General features: G+C 39.0%; 1 protein-coding gene across 23 annotated transcripts in view; it reads right to left on the reverse strand.

Moving 5' to 3' along the window:
* Positions 1–11,142: 11,142 nt before the first annotated feature.
* Positions 11,143–20,290, reverse strand: part of LOC118587711 (muscular LMNA interacting protein) — a 228,472-nt gene continuing 219,324 nt past the window's right edge. For 13 of the 23 annotated variants that reach the window (XM_036193730.1, XM_036193747.1, XM_036193725.1 and 10 more), the window contains one exon: positions 11,154–11,459. In XM_036193730.1, coding sequence (XP_036049623.1) covers positions 11,457–11,459 — 3 coding nt within the window. In that variant the 3' untranslated portion in view covers positions 11,154–11,456. Of the gene's footprint in view, positions 11,460–20,290 lie in introns of all 23 variants that reach the window. The other 10 variants (XM_036193739.1, XM_036193738.1, XM_036193740.1 and 7 more) reach the window with 1 other exon arrangement.

Raw genomic sequence — 20,290 nt, forward strand, 5'->3', positions numbered from 1 at the left:
TATGGAACTGTGACAAATGGAATGATAATGTTTCACACAAGAACCTCCTGGTATCTAACAAAAGCCTAGAGCCAAGCACATGAACCTTGCTCTCAAGTTAGTTGTTCATGGTGGGGGTGGAGAGTTATGCCCAAGTAACTCCTGAACCAAATTAGGCTATTACCCAATGGGAATTCCTTGCTGATTACATCACACACTTTTGTCAGAGGAATCCAGCTAAAGCTGCCTGGAAGCCTCTTCCCAGAAGGCTGGCTGTCATAGCATTGGAAGGTTCTATATAAGCTTCCAAGAGAGACAAGAAATCACTAGTCCTGCCCAGCTGTTATGTCCATGAGCCATTCCAGTGACCAGCCTAGTAAGATACTCCCAGTGGTACTTAGAGAGTTTTTTTTTTTTTACTCTGGAGGAAATCCAGAGCTGTCTAATTGGACTTAAGACCCACATAATAAAAGGGAATTCATGCCTGGTATGTTAAACCTATTGAAATACCCAGGGCTGGAGAAATTACAGACGGGATAGGAGAATCTACTTCTGCCATTTTCCAAAGTCAATATAATTTGAACTGTGTTCTAAACATTTAGCCTTATAGCCACAGATGTCTGTAGTTCTCACCCATCATCAAAAAAGCCTCTGTTTGCAGCAGATGGACGCTATTACAGAGATCTACACTGGCCAGCATGCAGTGAATAAGGGACTGCAGGATGCCCAGCACCAATGGATAAGCTGACAACACAACCCCTCCACTTAAGGCTCAGGCAACAGCATGAGAAACATGACAGAAAGACTGTAGAAGCCAGAGGACCATGTTACCTGTTGTGACAGAGGGTCTTCTGATCATGCCTGGGAAACTGCACCCATGCAATCATATGGTTGCCCAAGCGATGTGGGTACCTACACAAGAACTACAGAATGGCAACAACAGTTGGCATGCTGTGTAGATGGAGGGGAGGCATGTCTCATAAGCCCTTCACTACTAGTTGAAGAGCTACAGGGAGTCAATGCCTTCTGAGAGAGGGAAAAATCGGTCTTCTCCAGGAATGAGCTTGCTATTAGGTTATCCAATCCCAAGCGGGCAATCCTAAGCACATGTCTACATAAGCAACACTAAATACACTCAGAAGTTTTTTTATATGAACATATATGTATAGGTATTGTTGATAACAATGATAATTGAAGAAGAGATCCTGAATCAGAAAGAGCTGAGGAGGGAGACTTGGGAGGGATTGTCAAGTGCAGAGAAAGGGGTAGAAATGATAAATGATGTGAATACTCTATTTGTGTGAAATTCCCTTCAAATTTAAAAAAAAAAAAAAGCCAGGCAGTGGTGGCGCCCACCTTTAATCCTAGCACTTGGGAGGCAGAGGTAGGCAGATCTCTGTGAGTTCAAGGCCAGCCTGGGCTACAGAGTGAGTTCCAGGACCGGCTTCAAAGCTACACAGAGAAACCCTGTCTCAAAAAATAAAAATAAAAATAAATAAAATTAATTAAGGATTTTTTTAATTTTGTGAAATAAGGGAAGACAAAGTTTTGAAAGACCCAGACAAAGGTAAGTAGGACATGGGTGGTGCTACCATCTCAGGGAGACTTCTTTTAAGACAGACTGTTTGCAGCAACTTCATGAACTTGAGATGGAAGGCTTGAGTCTCTCAGTGCCACTCCTTATGCAATTGATTTGTGCATATTATAAACAGAAGAGAACCTCTGCATGGGATGGGGGCTTAAACAGCTGCCCTGTCTTGTGGACATTTTCAACCCTTGCTCCTTCTAGAAATGAAAGAGTGGTAAGGCACTTTTTTTCTCTCACATATTACATCCTGACTGCAGTGTCCCCTCCCTCCTCTCCTCCAAGTCCCTTGTCCCTCCCTTCCTTCACTGAAAGATCCACTCCTTCTCCTTTCCCTTCAGAAAAGGGCAGCCCTTCAAGGGTTATCAATCAAACATGGCATATCAAGTTGCCAAAAGACTAGGCACCTTGCCTTGTATTAAAGCTGGACAATTCAGTCAGAGAAAAAAAGGTTCCAAAAGCAGGCAAAAGAGTCAGAGACAGCCCGCACTCCCACTGTTAGGAATCCCAGAAGAAAACCAAGCTACACAGCCATAACATACATGCAAATGTTCTAGGTCAGACCCATGTAGGCTCCCTGGTTATTGGTTCAGTCTCTGTGAGTCCCTATGAGCCCAGGTTAATTGATTTTGTGGGGTTTCTTGTTGTGTCCTTGTCCCCTCTGGCTCCTACAATCCTCTTTCTTCCATCTTCTGCAGGATTCCCCAAGATCTGCCTAATGTCTGCCTGTGGGTCTCTCAGACACTTTTAAGGAAGGTATCCCCAAGCTTCAGATCCTTTGGTATAGAGATTACCACCCTCATCTTCCAGTAGATAAGAGGCACACTGAGCATCTGGGTTGGCAGACAACTAGAGAGAATGATGCCTGAGTGTAGTGGGTAGCCATTCCAGCTTTGATCTGGAAGTTCCAACCCCCATTGAGGCTTTGGTACTGATCACGCCTAGAAGGCGGGGCCAAGAGAGGACGTTGAAGACCTGAGTTCCGGATGCCGGGGCTCTCTTAGTTCCAGGACCCTGGACGCTGGAGGTAGATGGAGCAGAGTTCTCCAGAGAACACCACTGGACTGTGCCATACCTTTCCCAGACCCTGAAACCTACCTATCCCTTCATTTGTAAGTTACACCACTAAATAAACCTCCCTTTTAACTACATGGAGTGGCCTTAATAATTTCACCAATACCTGCGGAACACAAAAGAGGAGAATTGGTTTTCTAAAGCAACTGCAACACTTTGAGGTAGAAATGGTAACAGAGTTCTTAAATTTTGACCATTGATTTTCACAACCTGGAATCCTTTGAAGATACTGAAGCTGAACCTAGACATCATGACTATCATGACCATGATTGTAGAGGAGTCTGCCAACAGACCAGAAAGATCTTGCCATGATGGGTCAGCAAATGAGGAAGCTGCTGACAGATGTTTGTTGTAACTGGAATGGCTTTTCTCATCCCCTGAAGTGCTGGGATCACCTAGAGGCTTCACAAATCATCACCTTGGTTTTAGAGGATGTGTGCAAGAGATTCAGACTACTCTTTTTTTTTTTTTTTTTAAGTTAGGGTTTTTATTGCTGCAAAGAGACACCATGGCCATGGCAACTCTTATATGAAAACATTTAATTGGGATGTCTTGCTTACAGTTTCAGAAACTTATCCCATTATCTTTGTGGCAGGAATCATGGTGGCATGCAGGCATATACTGGAAGAATAGCTGAGAATCCTACATCTTGCAGGCATCAGGAAGTCACACCGAGGGAAGCTTAAGCAAAAGAGACCTCATAGTTTACTGGACAGTGACACACTTCCTCCAATAAGACCACACCTCCTAATAGTGCCACTCCCTTTGGTGGCCCTTTTCATCCAAACAACCACATTCTACTCCACTGTCCCCAAAGGCTTATAACCATATCATAATGCAAAAGAATACATTCATTCCAACTTCAAAGGTCCCCATAATCTATAGCAGTCCCAACTTGCTTACAAGTCTAAAGTCTAAAGTCTCTTCTGAGACATATAGCTATCTCTTAACTCTAGCCCCCTGTAAAAAAATAAAAATCAAAAAACAGATCACATACTTCCATTGTATCATGACACAGTATATACCATACCATTCCAAAAGGGAGGAAATGGAGCATAGTGAGGAAATATTGAGCCAAAGAAAGACCAAAAACCAGCTGGGCAAACTCCAAACTCTGCATCTCCAGGTATGATGTCGGACTACTCTTCTACTCTTAAGCCACAAACATAATAAAATAATGCTTACAGTTGTCTAAAAACAATGAGGCTCAAATGTGTATTTTTGTATGCATGTCGGGTGTGTGTGTGTGTGTGTGTGTGTGTGTGTGTGTGTGTGTGTGTGTGACTTTGTATCTCCTGGGAAGTATGGTGGGTCAAAAGTCAAAAACTGACAACCTGTCTATTTTTATTTTATTTTGGTTTTCTCCCCTTGTTCCTTGGCTCTGTCCCTGAACCAGGTAAAGTTTCTGGTAGCCTGTGACACTTCAAAGGCCAGAGGCCTGAGATGACTGACAAGGTACTCTTCTCATCCCACATGCCTGGGGAAGTGTTTGCCAGGAACTTTCACCTGGGTTATGTCTGGGCTGGCACAACACCAAGAGGAAGTTCTCTTTGTAGAAAATGCCAGAAACTCTCACTGAAGCCTCTTCCATAGCAGGAGCTCATTCAGGGTAGAAACATTTCCTTGGCTTCACTCTGACTCTTTCTGTGAGCTGGAAGCTTCCTTTTCTTCCTTGGATAAATGTACAGATGAGATTCTTACTTAAGAAATAAAACTACATGTGATATTTTAATAAGCCTGGGAAAGTGTTTTATGTAACAAATTACATTAGGAGTCAATGCCTATATGCAAGGCTAATACATTCTCTTCCACGTAAACAGGATATCTAACTCTCACATGGGCAATCAACAAAAACTAAAAAAAAAAGAAAGAAAATTATGAGTATTTTTCTGGAAAATCAAGTATATTTGCAGTTATAGACATGGTTTTGTGTTTTCCTTAACATTATTCTATTTCTAAGAGATAGTGGAAGGTAAGGGTCACCTTCACCATTGCTGCTTAATCAATTCCTGGCCACCAATGCCCTCTTCCAAGTGATTCCAGTCTAGAGTCCTACCCTGAGTTTCCTATAGAGAGTGGTCCTGCTGTCTGAGACTAGCAGGGTTTCTGAAGCACCCATGCAGGGTCCTGGTTCTTAACACTAAGGTATCAGGTCAGAACCTCAGGATTTGGTCCAAAGTTTCAAAGAAAAAGGAATATGTGGAGAAAAGGGGAAGTCAAGTCTTGGTGGGGACCGAGAGGTGAAATGGTAGGAGGTTTGAGTGGGTCAAAGAACCAGAAAGACTTCCTGTCATGGAAATTCAACATCGGCCAGCGACTGCCATTTTAGAGAGGACTCCCATATCAGCAAGTACCGAGCTGACCAGATCAGTTTGTGGATTTGGTTTGGAGATCGATTTTGTTTTAGTTTTCACAGTGCTGCTTTGAATTGGCTCAACTTTCAGGGTATTTCCACATTCTGTAAAGACAGAGAAAGGAGAAAGACTGAGCCAGGCTTTTAACTGCTGCTGACAATCCGATCTTCTGCTAACTGACAGTAACACCTCTTTAGGGAGGTTCTGGGGAATCTGGGAAAGCTAGCTATTTTTTGTTTCCATGTTTAGTCAGGGAGATTCATTTTCACACATGTATATAATGTGCCTAGAGAACATCCCCCTCTCACTTTTCCCCTCCTTTTCCACTCCCACTTCTTCCCTTTGTTCTTCCAGAGAGTTTCACATCTATCTTCGTGTCATAGATACATATATATGTGTGTGTGTGTGTGTGTGTATGTATGTATATATATGTATATGCATTGTTTTATGTATCTGTATAAAATATAAGATCCATGAATGAGAGAAAAAAAAATATTTTTTCTTCAATGACTCACTTAATTCACTAAATATAATGACTTCTAGTTAAACATATTCTCCTGAAAATTAATATAACAAATTGCTCAACCTCCATAGCCAACAGAAAAATGAAAATTAAATAGACACTGAAAATCAAATTTATATTAATAAAAGGGCAATCAGTAGGAAAACTAATGACAACAAAGCTGGATGCAAACAGAACAGAACCCTTACACACTGCTGATGGGAATGTCAGTTTTTTATTTAAGAAAATCTACACTCTACTTAATGGTAGGGAGATGTGAGAAAGAGAAATTAAAACAGTTGTATCGATATTAAGACACCATTTGTAAATGGAGCAGAACTAAGAAGATGTGAGATATAGGAAAGTCCCGTGTCCCCAAGATGGAAACCCAAAACACTAACCAGCTATTCCTGAGAATAGGGAACTCTGTAACCCAGTTGAAACAACCAGTTGATACCAAGCCAAATGACCTTGTCTTTTCAACTCTCACCGTTCCCACAAATCTCTAGTGAAGCCTATTCTCTACCATGTTGCAGGGAATCTTAAGGGGAGATGTTCAAGAAAAAAAATATTGTACCAACACAGGGAACACTCTAGGAACATCAGGACAAGTTATAAAACAAGAGAAGTATTCCATAGACACTGAGATTTTTGCGCTATGGAAAGCTAAGAAAAATCTAAGTCTTTGGAAATTCATGGGCACCTTAGAGAAAACACCGGATTTCTCTTAGCAAATAGGTACAGATGTAAACCAATCTTAACTACATGCAGCACTTTCTAAATATTATTGATCATAACTTAGGAAGTATGTCCTGAAATGGTGAACAAATCACTCTGGGCTTACTTGACTCCAGATAATAGTGTGAGGTAGAAGGGCTCTGTGTGAGGCAGTGAAGCATGGTCATGGAGTGAAGCTTGAAGGATCCCTGAAATTTACTCTGGAAAGCTTTCTCCATGGTGATGGAGTGCCAAAGTGGAACTTTTCAAAAGAGAGCTCAAACAGGCAGAGCCATGTCCATAGTTCAAGAGCACATCACCTTGCCGTAGGTTTTGTTAATTTGAGAATTGATTGAGTGGTATAGTGTCCATCGAGACAGACCAGGAGAACTTAGCTCTCTAAAGATTGTTTCATCTTGCACACAGACCTTGTCGAGGGGACCCAGAGTACAATGTCAAGATGTAGCCATTAAGGTTTCCTGCTGATTGCACAAGTGGAGACTTGAACTATTAACCTGAAAACTAAAAGGCTCAAGGCTGTCTCAGCTGGTAGACAGGCTCTGGCTTTCATCTCAATTTAATAACTAGCAATGATACACCTGCACAGGGCATGTAGCAGGGAAAGATGAAAGGCCCTGGTAAGATCACTCTATAGTGAGAAATACAGGGACAAGTCCCACAGTACTGCACCCTAGCAGACAATCTCTCTGGTGGGCATTACTGGGGCAATAATGGGATAATCTGTGGCTAGCGACCAGATTGAAACTTCAGAGGAAGCATTATTTCAATTTTCTCTCTCTTAGGAAAATGTTATCAGTCTACTGCAGGATGAAATCTTGGGAAACTGACAGGTTTTTTTTTTTAAATTTTGTCCCACCCACACCCCTGGCATTACTCTTTAACATGTTATAACTGACAAAATTCTGTTGGACCTATTTAATGTGTTTATCATCTAGGACCAGACTAAGAAAATTCAGAGCATATTCTAACATAGAGTATGCACTGTTCATTTGCTTATTTGCTGCCTATTAGTACACACACACACACACACACACACACACACACACACACACACACTGAATGTGCACCAAGGAAACCAAAATATGATGTCAAGATGTGTGGTTGTGCATTCACATTTGTGATTATGCATGGAAGCCTGAGATCAACATGCATTCAATCATTCTCCATTTTATCTTTGAGGTAAGATCTCCCTGACACTGGCTCACCAACTGGCTGCCCTGGCAAAAATCTAGCTCCATGGATCTGCCGCCATGTTCTCCACCTTCTCCCAGTGCTGAGGTTACAAACAGCATGCTGGGTTTTCAGGGTATTAGGAATCTGCAGGAAGACCCTACTGCTTCAACACCAGGGGTTTAAGCCACAGAGACCCCTCTGCAGTCCCCTAGTATTTAAAATCCATATTTTCCTCTAATGTGAATTGGCTCAAATAAACAATTTTGCATAAACTATGTTAGAAAACAACAAAAAAATGTTCATTTTAACTTCCCCACAATTTGTTCCTTTTATCTAATATAGTATTTATTTAGATAAATACTCAACTGAGTCCTAAAAGCAGAATTTGCAAATACTTCTGGACTCCTACTTTAATGATTTAACTCAGTTCAAGTCTCTTACTGTTCTTAGAGTAGACATTTTGCTAATGTTTTTAATTGTAATCTGTGGCTCCCTAGAAAATTTTGACTTTATTTTGTTCATGTTTTTTTTTTTTCATTTTATGTGGAGTTTCCCCCTTCAAATATATTCACATACTTCACTCCTATGTAGTATTTTTTTTTAATTTACCTCTAGAGTCTTCAGTAAATGAAAAAAATCTAGGCTCAGGTGCTTAAGTGATGCTGAGAAATTGCAAAAACATTTTTAAAAGCACATTATAAAACTTTCATTTAAAAGGTATCAACATATAGTCACTAAATATAGTAAAGAAAATTTGATTCCAGTCAAACAAGTTGATTGCCTAAAACTTCAGGGGAATATAATAGCTAATTTTACAAAATACCATAGAAAATGGAGGAAATCTTCCAAATGTAACATTTTTTTTAATTGTAAAATGCTTTCTAATTCCTAGGTTATAATTCTAAATCCTCTGGGCTTAGTCTAAACCAAACAAGCTTTCTTTCTAAGGTAGTTACCCTCTCATTGAATGATTTAAGTTCCAATAGAAGATGCTTTCCAATGTAGAAATTCACAGAATTCCAGTTAAAGGAAAGAGAATTGTTCCATTTGCTACCTGCAGAATTGTCTGCTTGCTCAGGACACTAAACTGAAAATAATCCGTTACTTAAGCACCGACTTCTCTCTTACTTCCTCACTTCAGAAACTAAAATGAACACTACAGTTCAACAGACTATACATTTCAATTCCCCCAAAGAAAATGTTCATAATAAAATAATGAGGCCTACTGGATTTGCACAATGAAATGTTTTGTTTGTTTGTTTTTAAATGCCTCACAAATGGAATTGGTGACCAGTGAGGATTGATATGCAATCTAGAGAACAGTGATCTCCTTTTATTTTCCTCAAAGTTGGACTAATTTTAGCACATGTTCATTCAATTTTGTATTTCCAAATTGGTGGAATATGAGCCAGTTGCCAATTTTGGTAAGTGGCTTTATAACAAACACTGCATTTGTTAATTCCTCAGTCACTTAGCAGTGTTTTTTGGGTAGTCACCTCTGAAATAATAACATTAAAGCTTTGTCTTACAATTGGCTTCTGGGAAACCCAAATTGGGATGAAACACAGCATATTTGTCTGTTCTGTCTGTTTTATATTTACTGTCCCTACCTGTTTCCTCTTCAGAAATATACACTACACTCCAACATCCTTTGGACAGCAAATTCCATATTGCTAAGCCTATAAAGCAGCTAATTCTAATTCTCCATGTTCTGTGTTCTCCCTAAAACCAACACTTGCTCCTCCTGCCTTCACACCAGTAAGACTCTCATCTTTGCTGAGATTCTGAACAAACACATTAGAATACAATGTTCAGATGCATGTGATTCTTTAGAAGTAGTACAAGAATTAAAAGGCTTCATGACAGATTTAGGGCTCATAAATTTGATGGCTCAATCAAAAAAAAAAAGTTCAAGGGTTTTACCAATAAATGAAGGTAATATTATTTGCTTGACAATGCAAATGGATTAATGGATTAAACATGTGTTTAATATGAAATGTCCACCCTGGGCTCATGTATTGAATGTTTGCTTCTCAGTGGATGGCACTATTTTGAGAGGTTCTACACATTTTAGGAGGTGAGTCCTAGCACACTGGAGGTTGTACATTTATTACAACTTATCCCTTCCTATCTCTCTTCTTGCTAACCCCCATGGAGGGACTCACTCTGTTCTGCAAATTCCAGCCACCATGATATTTTACCTCACCATGGACCTAGAATCAAAATGGGGCAATGGGCTTAAGTGTCAGAACCACAAGCTAAAGTAAATTTCACTCCTACTCTTAAACATTTAATGTACGTCATTTTGTCACAACAGCATGAAATGACCAACACAAGCCTCTGAAGACTAGACCAATAGGATACCACATTCAAACAACCTTTGCATATAAAAAGTTGCCTTTACGGATGTTGAATATCTGGTAGGAATAAAAATGGGTACACATATATTGGAAACAATGTGAGCAATAAAATGTACACTTATTAAATACTTATGCCGAAACCCAAAACATCTTCAAACATACATAAACATCAGACACATAAGGATCTTTGTGTTCAGCAAGGGAAAAATGGAAAATACTATAAATAAAAATTACAAATTAATAATTAAATACAGAAAGGAATCTGCCCAAATATAAACAATTGTATGACCAACTCAACAATTGAATGAATGAGTGAAACATCAGGAAAATATATTGGTGAATACACTAGAATCAAATTACCTGGCTTTCTACCCCTACCATTTATTAGCTTGATTTAACCACTTGGATAAGCCTACTTTTGCAAACATAAAACATAGGTAAAGATTATCATCTGCCTCACAAAATAATTCATTATGAATATTAATTCAAATTCATCTTAAGAACTTGTGGTAACTGGTGTAGAACAAGACTCAGTGAATGTTGAGATCTATTAAGTGGTTCATGGAGATGGTGTAGTTGTTTGGGGAAGATGAAAGAGCAGATACCTTTACTGAGAAGATACGCATTTCTAATACTAGTAGGGGGAACCAAAAGAAGTTTATATTTCCAGTTACCACCTGATGGCTGGTAATGGAGCATTCCCATTCCTGTTGCTCCTTCATAGCAACCTCCTTTGAGTGGGATGGCTGGGCTGAGGGAGAAGTAGTAATGGAGATCTGTCTCTCGGGAAGTGTGAGCTACATGCCAAAGACAAGTCAAAAAGATTTTGCAAAGGCTCCTTTGCTATCTAAGGTTTGCTGCTGGGAACTGCTGAGAACTCTCGGTGGGTGTTGTCTTGGTCTTCCCTAGGGGCAGAAGAAGGAAATCACTAGAGGAAAGCAAGATCAACTGCTGGGGTGACGACTGAGAGACAAGTGGAACGTGCTCAATAGGGTTGGCAGCAGCATTGGCACTGCTGCCCTCTTGAGACTGCCATTGTAGTGTGGGTTTGCTCTGTGGGAGCACCATCTGTGAGATGGCTTCCATAGGAACCATGTAGCCATAAGCAAAGACATGACTGTTCAAGTCATCCCAGCACAATATTGGTCATTACCCTTAAACTGTCCCTTGGACACAGTCCATACAACATTTCAGAGCCCTAACAGTTTAGGAAGCAGCATGCATTATGAAAAGTACCACCTTACTCTTGTTTACAGTTTCTCTGATGGACCCTAAAGTATCAGCCTCCTCTGAGATATGGTCTCAATAAGGAAACTTGATTCAGTTAGTAATGTATACATTAACAAAACGACCATTGAGAAAACAGTCCCAGTCATTTTGTATTCAGGTATAATTTTTCTTTATTTAGCTGCTAAATAAAGGGGTGCATTAGTATTGCTGTCAACTTTATAGAAGGCATTATAGGCTTGAACGGCAACGCTAGAAGCTACAGGTCTATCATCCTGCTCTGGGTTTTGCAAGTGTACCGATGCTATGTGGTTGCAGCAAACCTTTCAGATGCTTCTGCTGGACTGAACTCATCAACAGAGCATCATTCTGTAAAAGCATGAGTGAAATCGAGTAAATGGTTAGCACCGGCATTCCAAAACTCTTCATTCAGCAAACTGTTTTTCACTTCTGCTCCAACTTCATCACTGCAAAATAAAACAATAGATTGATGAAGATGAGGACTTCTAGAGAAAATACATTGAAAGTTATACATTAATGTGTAGATAGAGTACCAAAAGTAAAAATAGATTCTGCATCAGGTTCTAGTCTGGAGAGTTCAAAAGATCTACTCAAGTCCTATAAACAGTCTTGCTGGCTTTGAGGGCAGGTGTTGTTTAAGGAATGCAATTTGATACACCATCTCCCTTCAGGATCTCGTCCTGATGCCTTACTGTCTCTGTGGCATTGAGTGCATCATTCCCCAAAAGGTATTATCTAAAACAAGAAGGGGAAAGTGAGCAGGGATTCAGCTAAAGTGCGACTTTTGTTAAATGACCTGTGGGATAAAGCAAAGAGACCAAAGACCCTCTTGCCTGTCTTTCTATGTTGATTGTTGTGGCTTTATAATGCCACAGTGCAGTAGAAGAGTGATTACAAAAAAAATGTCTTTATTTGTTCACTTCTGTGTGTTCCCAGCTGATACAGTGAGACTCGTCTGGAACAGATAAGATAAACTTGACTAATGAAGATGGGCATTTGCAGCAGAGAGTCCAAGTGGACAAAAGAAAGCATCAGAGATGAGATGGGAAGGAAATTAATTTCTAAAACAGTCTGATAGAACACTGTGATAAAATGACAAAGGGGGAAATGACTAGAACTTTCTCTTTCCAGGTGTTAAATCATGATTGAGAATGAAACAATCCAACATGGCCAATGGCGAGTGAAGGAGACCAGTTGCTCTTTTATTGGCAACTCTTTTAGCTTCGCACAAGGTTTGGTCATGGGCAGGAGCAGGAGTCTGAAAGACCTATGGCTTGGAGCTGGCTCCAAGAAGGAACACAATCTACTCAAGGGGTAACGTAGGCAGGAAGAAAATCTTGCAGCATTGTGAAAAGTGTATGCCTCCTTTAGCCTTTAAGGTGAACAGTATTCAGTAGAGGGAAAAGAGGAAAGGAGAAAAGCACTAAAATGGAGGATAGCTCTGTGAAGTCAGCACTGTAGGGTCTAGCCACAGACAACCACTAGCTGTGAGGTAAGAAGCAGAGCACTCAATATCTCAGATTCTCTGAACTCTAATGAAGGAAGGAAATAACTAAATTATAGATCCTTTATGTTGCTAGCAATAAAAATTATTATTAATCGCCAGGCAGTGGTGGTGCACGCCTTTAATCCCAGCACTAGGGAGGCAGAGGCAGGTGGATCTCTGTGAGTTCGAAGCCAGCCTGGGCTACAGAGTGAGTTCCAGGAAAATGCATAAAGCTACACAGAGAAACCCTGTCTATTAATCAAATTTTCTTCAAGGTGTCAGCATATAGTAGTTAATATTATAAATGATTTTAACTCATCATATGGCTCACATTTAGGAAATGTTAAGACTTCTATAAGCTAAACAGCATATATATATATTCTAATTTGTATAACATAGTATCTTGATGTCGTTTTACAGAGAATGAAACTACAGTCCAAGAAGATTAAACAGCGCATGTAAGGCAACTCTATTCCACATTCAACCTTAGTTTAGTCAGTGTTTCTACTTGTTTTCATGGTTGGTATAGCCACAAGTTAGTCTGTCTTAGCCATACCAAAGCAAGTATTGACTATGGCTTATGTTCTGTCATTGGAAAGGTGTATACATGGGTTTACACGAGATACAATATCATATGCCCTGTGCCTCTCAGTTCCTTTCCAGATACAAGATGCTATAGTTCTGTACACGATTAAAAGCGGCTGAGGCAATACAAACTGCTCAGCCCCAGGCTCATCGTCACCCTCAGAGGCTGCTGAGAAAACCAAGTCATGTTTGGCATAACAATTTGGTGACTGGTTAGAAATGACCGATGATGCTATGCCAGGTAGAGCCATCACCTTAGATTCATTCTGATATGTCTACTTCCCTTTGCCAATCTCAATATAGCTAAAAAGAAAACAAAAAAACTAAACACAAGAGGGGCAAGAGTAAACACGTCAGACAGATGCAGACAATCAAATCAATCAATAAAACATTCTAATCTTCAAGCTGACACTGCTGCTCAGACCCAGTGTTTCATTGCCAACTGAACTGACACACTTATTTGGCTTTTAAAAATATAAGAAAAACTTAATACACTGAAAAATCATAACTCTGAAGAGAATCTTACTCCATTACTTCTATCCAGAGCTGACTTTGGTTAATAAGTGAGTGTAGCCTGTGAAACTTGAAGCCAATGTCGCAGAAAGCATGTGTTTTTAAAGAACGTGCTGTGTAAATATGTTCTTACTCTCTTTTAATGTAAATATGCATACATTTTCCTGCAAAATAAAGAAAAAATGATCTGTATAATTGTTCTTGAAAATATAAAACCAGACTTTGCACATCCAGAATCCAAAAGCACTTCCAAATAAATAATCTTCTCCCATACTATGATGTCATTTGCACAAATTCATAATTATTCACCTTATGCAAAGACATAAGGCAGAGTATTATAGTTTATTATCCATAGACCAAAGCCTATGGAGCCTTCAGTAATTAAGGTTCTCTCAATATATAGCATGGCAGAGAAACCACACTAAGAACTCAATATTGAATCTGGGTTCAAAATCACTGTTCTCTAGATCTGAGATCCAGATGGTTGGCTTGTTCTTACTGCCTTGTTTGCTGTTATTGTTTTTTGAAAATGAGTCAGAACAAAAAGGTGGCATGACCTCACTGCAGGTTCTGGAATCCCATAGTCACAACCACCCCATTCTAATGCCTCCTGCTTACCTCACCAACTCAGTCCAAAACAAAGTGTACCTTTCATCTGCTAAGATGGCATTGGAGGAAAGATCTCTCAATTGCCAGGCTCTCCTGTAGTAGAATCACACAAGGTCTTAAACACACACACACACACACACACACACACACACACACACACACACACACGAGATCTGTTTCTTTGTATTGCCTAGCATCTCTAAGATCTCAGTTCTATGATTTTCTAACAAAATCTGCAAACACACAGAAATTTAAAATACATGTTCCACCCTCCCTGCTGAACATAAAGGAATATATTTCTCTCCCCTCCTTTTTTTGAGGTGTGCATTTTAGAAAATGTGTCAGCAGTACTGTCCTTATTCTTGGAACTGTCTAGAAGTCCTTTTGAGGGAACTAGATGGGAGTTTTATAAGACTAGGAAGTCTTTCTGAGGCTTTAACCAGCTTTTTCAAAATGCAAACATCCAAGGAATTTGACCTCTCTCTCTCTCTCTCTCTCTCTCTCTCTCTCTCTCTCTCTCTCTCTCTCTCCTCTCTCTCTCCTAGTTCCCAGAGCAAAAAAAAAAAAAAAAAGAAAGAAACAAAGAAAGAAACAAAGAAAGAAAGAAGGAAAGAAAGAAAGGAAGGAAGGAAGAAAGAAAGAAAGAAAGAAACACCTTATGCTTAGCAGATGCTACCTTCAGTGGGTGTCTGGCTCTGTGTTGTAACACTACATCCTAAAGATGTTTAATTCTTTTTTGAGCAAAAATAAAACACAGATGAGTTCCCAAATTACCAGGTAAATCTAGGACAAGCTTTGGGTTACAATCAGTACACCAACACCCGACACTTCTTACTTAAGGGTAAAGTGATTTATTTTATCAAGAGAGGATAAAGATAATGGACTATGTCTATTTGGCTTTCTGATAAGAATTTCCCATTCTGCTGAGTCAATACTGATCAATACTAAATATGGGGTCACATTGTTTGTTTTAGAAGAAAGAAGGATTGGGGAGTGGGCATGGAAAGAGTTAGAGAGGGAGAAGGTGGGGTGGAAATTCTGTAAACAACAGGACTCCTAGGTGGAATTCTCAAGAAGAAATCTTAAGATAGGGTATATTTTACGTACACAGACAGATTCAGGGTTTATGACAGAAACAATAATGACAAGAGAGTCATTTTGATGGTTCACTGTTGCCAATCCTGGGAGTAGAAATGGCCTTCTGGATGTCTAGACTAGGTGATGGCTTCAATATGCCTGCTGAGGATAAATCTATTTTTGTTAAGACAAATTCACTCTGGTCCTCCAGCAAGTTATGAATCAAAGTAAGTGAACCATCTTTTAATCATCAGAAAAGCCAGGTTTCAAGTTCACCCTTGAAAGTCCAGTCCTGACCTCTTAGCGATCCAAGATTTATCCAAGCTTGATTTTGAGAAATAAGAGTTTGGGGAAATTATCTGATGAAAAAAAAAGTGGGCCAATCCCCCTTAAGGACTTGAATTTACCTTGAATCAAGCCATAATGTGAAAGTGGTTCCTGTGAGCAAGTGACTTTTTCCCTTTTCTGTTTATCATGAGAAGGGGCCGTTCTTGTCTGTAGGATAAGAACCCTGGGCATCAATAGAGCTTCTGAAATTCTCTATAATACTGGCACACCAAGCTCATTTGCCACACAACAGCAAATCAATCACTGTTCCTTGCTATTAGAAACAGAATTCTGACAATCCTCAATACTTATCAAAATCTGAAAGAGGAGGAACAGGGAAAAACAACATTTGGGGGTGTAGCTCAGTGACAAAGTGTTTCCTGCATGCACAAGTCTTAAATCCAATCCCTAGCACCTCACACACAAATCATTATGAAACTGGGAGAAGAATTTGCAGAGCATGTGTTTTCTGGGAATTAGTGAATAATTAGCTGCTGTGTTATTGAGAAGGGAATCTGGTTCTGTTCTGGAAGTCGAACTGAAAAAAAAAAAAAATCCTCCATAGTTGTCCTCAGCAGAGGACCCAAGAGGGCAAGGTTGATGATATGCTGCTCTGTACTGTGGTGTTTGCAATTCATCCTGGAAAGAGAGAAGTGAATTACAGAGTGGACTGTGGATCAAAGAATACATGTATATGTATTATATGTATTCTTTTTATGCGTCTATTTATATCTAATGCTGAATTCACAGGATTGCTATATGCAAGCAGAAATGACTATTTCTAGTAGAATACAGAGTTCTTCTCTATAACTCCACCCAGATGTTATTAATCTCAGACAGGGAGTATATGATCCTTGTTAAGTGCTAAGTATTCACCTATTTAGAAATTATTATATCTCTGTGGACAATAGAAATCAACAAAACTGATCTTCTTTCAAGATTATTCAGTCAGCTGATGAACACTCAATTTATTATTTAGGAAGCTAAACTGGTTATGTGAGGATTCATTCAAGGCCATGTTTGTGTGTTTTTTCATGTGTGTGTATAAATACGTATATATGTGTATGTGTTTATGCATATGAATATATGTAAGTATATGTATATGGTCATATATGTGCATGTGTAAGTCTATGTGTGTACTTAAGTGTGTATGAGTTTATGTGTGTATATATCTGTATATGTATGTGTACATGAGTGTATGTGTGTCTGTATATTTGAGTGGTATGTGCATGTGTGTATATGTATACATATGTATGTATGCATATGTAGGCATGTGTATGTATTTTGTGTCTGTGTGTAAGTGTATGATTCTATGTGTATAAGTAAGTATATGTGTATGAGTATGTATACATCGGTATGTGTGTATGCTAAAACACAAATGAAACATTGCATCAAATGCCCTAAGTTCTCTGACTTTACTGTGCAAGTATACAATCAGACCAAGCAACTTCCAAACTTTGTGTGGTTTGCCAAGAGAAAAACAAAGTGTTTCATCTCACATGAAATCATGAATTTCATCATGCAGATTTCTCAGAATCATTGTACCACAAGTTAAAGCTCACAGTACAACTTTGCACTATTGGGCTAGAAAATGTGACCCAAAGTTTAGTAACTGAAAACATTCACTGAGACAATTTTTTTTTAAACGATTCTCTTTGCTTTTATTTTTTGTGTGTTCAAAATTAAATTGCTGATTTGATTGGCAAGCCAACCCTGCTGGTGAGGGGACTGACAGTCAGCACCATACATTTGAATCACTGGGGGAAACTTAGTTTAAAGCTGGCCAAGTTGGGGTTTGAGAGATGGCTCAATAGTTAAGAGCACTGGTTGCTCTTCCAGAGGACCCAGGCTTGATTCCCAGCACACTCACAGTAGCTCACAAATGTCAGTGACTCTAATCCCAGAAAACCCAATGCTCCTTCTGGCCTCTGTGAGCATCAGTATGTACCTGGTACACAGACAGATGTACAAACACAACGACATAAAAAGGAATGAATGAATCACTTCAAAGCTGGCCATGGCCTTTGTATGACAGAGATCCTTCGTTCCCCTGGTCCAGGACTGGGTGAGGGGAAGCCTGGCATTGGTCACACAAGTCACTGCTGATGATTCTGTCCTTTAGCCAGCACTGCTGAGGCTGTAGGGTAAGTGCTGTTATTCTTAGGGTTAGTTCCTTTAAGATAAGCATTAGAAATCATGTGGCAAAAGCAGTGTGTAAGCCCACTTAGCTAATCTGAGATATATCTTTTTATTAAATGAATTAAATAGTTAATTTGAAAATCTCTTTAGGTACAAAACTCATTATTGGGTCAGGAGTTGAGAATGTAACAGTAAGAGAGGCAGATTAGCATCTCTAGGACATGAAAAAAAGGCCAAGTATCGCACATAATTCTTTATGCACTGGGCACATAGTTAGAAAAAATATGCTCTCCCAGGCATATGGTTGTAAGATGACAATTGTTTATAAAAACAGAATATTTTTCTTCAATCTGTTAATTTTATACAGATGAGTTAATAATAAGGCAAGGGTTTGGAGAAAATATATGGCTCAAGAAGTTGTAGAAAGCTTTTAAATTGTTCCCAAATGTGCCAATGTTAGTAATACATATGCCGTACTAGAAGAAGAAAGTGACCCTCATTCATTATTTGTTTCATTTAGTGAACCATTTCTATCATTCACAAATGTTAACATTTAGATCCTTTTATGAGGGTTTCCATTATATTTCAAATCTAACTCAAAATTGTTCTTTAAATCTTACCCAGTAGCCTAATTTTAAGTCTTGTCTTCAGGGTTATGATATTTTCTATTTAAAAGAATCAAAGTGTGGCAGGACCCAACACTTTAGAAGTAGAAGCAGAGGTAGGTGTATCTCTTTGCATCTGAGTCTAATCTAGTCTACACAGTGAGTCTAGGCCAGTCCGAGAAACACAGTAAAATCCAGTCTCTGTAGTTAGAGTTTTCCTGCCTGGCCCAGTCAGGACAAATCTCTCTTACCCGCCAGGCCCACAGTCTCTCAGACCTAACCAAGTAAGCACACAGAACTTACATTGTTTAGAAACTGTATGGCTGTGGCAGGCTTCTTGTTATCTGCTTCTTCTATCTTAAATTAACCCATTTCTGTTCATCTATTCTTTGCCACGTGGCTTGTGGCTTATCGGTGTCTTTACATGTTGCTTCTCATGGCGGTGGCTGGCAGTGTCTCCTCCCAGCCTTCTACTTCCCAGAATTCTCTTCTCTCTTGTCCCGCCTATACTTCCTGCCTGGCCACTGGCCAATCAGAACTTTATTTACTCAGAGCGATATCCACAGCACTTCCCTTTTCTTTTTTTTTTTTTTAAGGAAGGTTTTAACTTTTACATAGTATAATTACATATAACAAAACAATTATCAAGCAAGAATTACAGTTACAATATTAAAGAAGATATCCTATCTATCTTATATTTGTGAGTCTAAGGTTTTATATCTAACTTATCTTTTATCATAACTGAGGAAATTATAACTATCTAGTCTTCAATCATATCAAAGACCTCAGAAAGGTATAATATTTATTACCTGAGAACTGGGAGAAGGATGTAAGCATTTTTCAGGAGTCTTGCAAGAGTAGACAAAGACAGCTGGCAGCCTGGACAGTCACAGTCACCTAACGTTCCTTTGTAAAGTTGGGGCATTTGTCTTTTTTTTTTTTTTTTTAAAGAGAGAGAGAGAGACACTTTTTTTTTAAAGATTTATTTATTTATTATGTATACAGAAGAGGGCGCCAGATCTCATTACAGATGGTTGTGAGCCACCATGTGGTTGCTGGGAATTGAACTCAGAACCTCTGGAAGAGCAGTTGGTGCTCTTAACCTCTGAGCCATCTCTCATGGATAGGTATAAGATATTATGGTAGACTATCATATACTTTAGTAAACAAATTTAGTAATAAAGCAGCCTTTGCACTGTTATGAATTCTTATATGTTGATACAAATATAAACTTTTTATATTCCTATTTAAGATAATTTGTATATTGATACAACTACAGAACTATGTTTGTTATATTGTACACATATTTTTACTCTTATTTGAAATATTTGTATATTGATACAAATGTAAATTTATGTCTGTCATACTGTATGTATGTTCTACTTCTGTTTAAGATATTCTGTATACTGATATATATTTAGGATTATTATCATATTGCATATTGCACTATACATTCCTACCTCTATTAAAGATATTTTGTGTATTGTCACAATTTGAAGTCATTGTCCTTTTACTGTACATTTGTTTACAGACTGTTTGCCTTATTTATAGGCAGCCTTAGTCCTTAGGTTGTTTAGGTAGATGAGACTTACAGAGTTATTGTCACCTATGCTTGTCATCTCTATAATTATGTTAGTTAGGTTATCCATATTTATAAACACATAGGTCAGATGGACAGGTAATCTTCAAACACTTCATGGACCTAGAGAATATGGCATTTAAATAATTTAGAATTCTGTTGACGTGAGACACAATTGCTCCTGGCAGCACCAATTTGATCCTGAGAGAATGTTGGGCTTCTAAGACATTTCCATTTGGAAGTTTGTCTTCTTGGCACAAAATGGCCTACTGGGCAAAGAACTGCCCTTGCCTCAACTGCTGACAGTACAAATGCTGTCCTTTCTGGACAAGCGGGACACAAGGAAAGCGACCACCA

Source organism: Onychomys torridus, chromosome 7 (genome assembly GCF_903995425.1).
Source record: "Onychomys torridus chromosome 7, mOncTor1.1, whole genome shotgun sequence".
In the NCBI taxonomy this organism is placed as follows: Eukaryota; Metazoa; Chordata; class Mammalia; order Rodentia; family Cricetidae; genus Onychomys; species Onychomys torridus.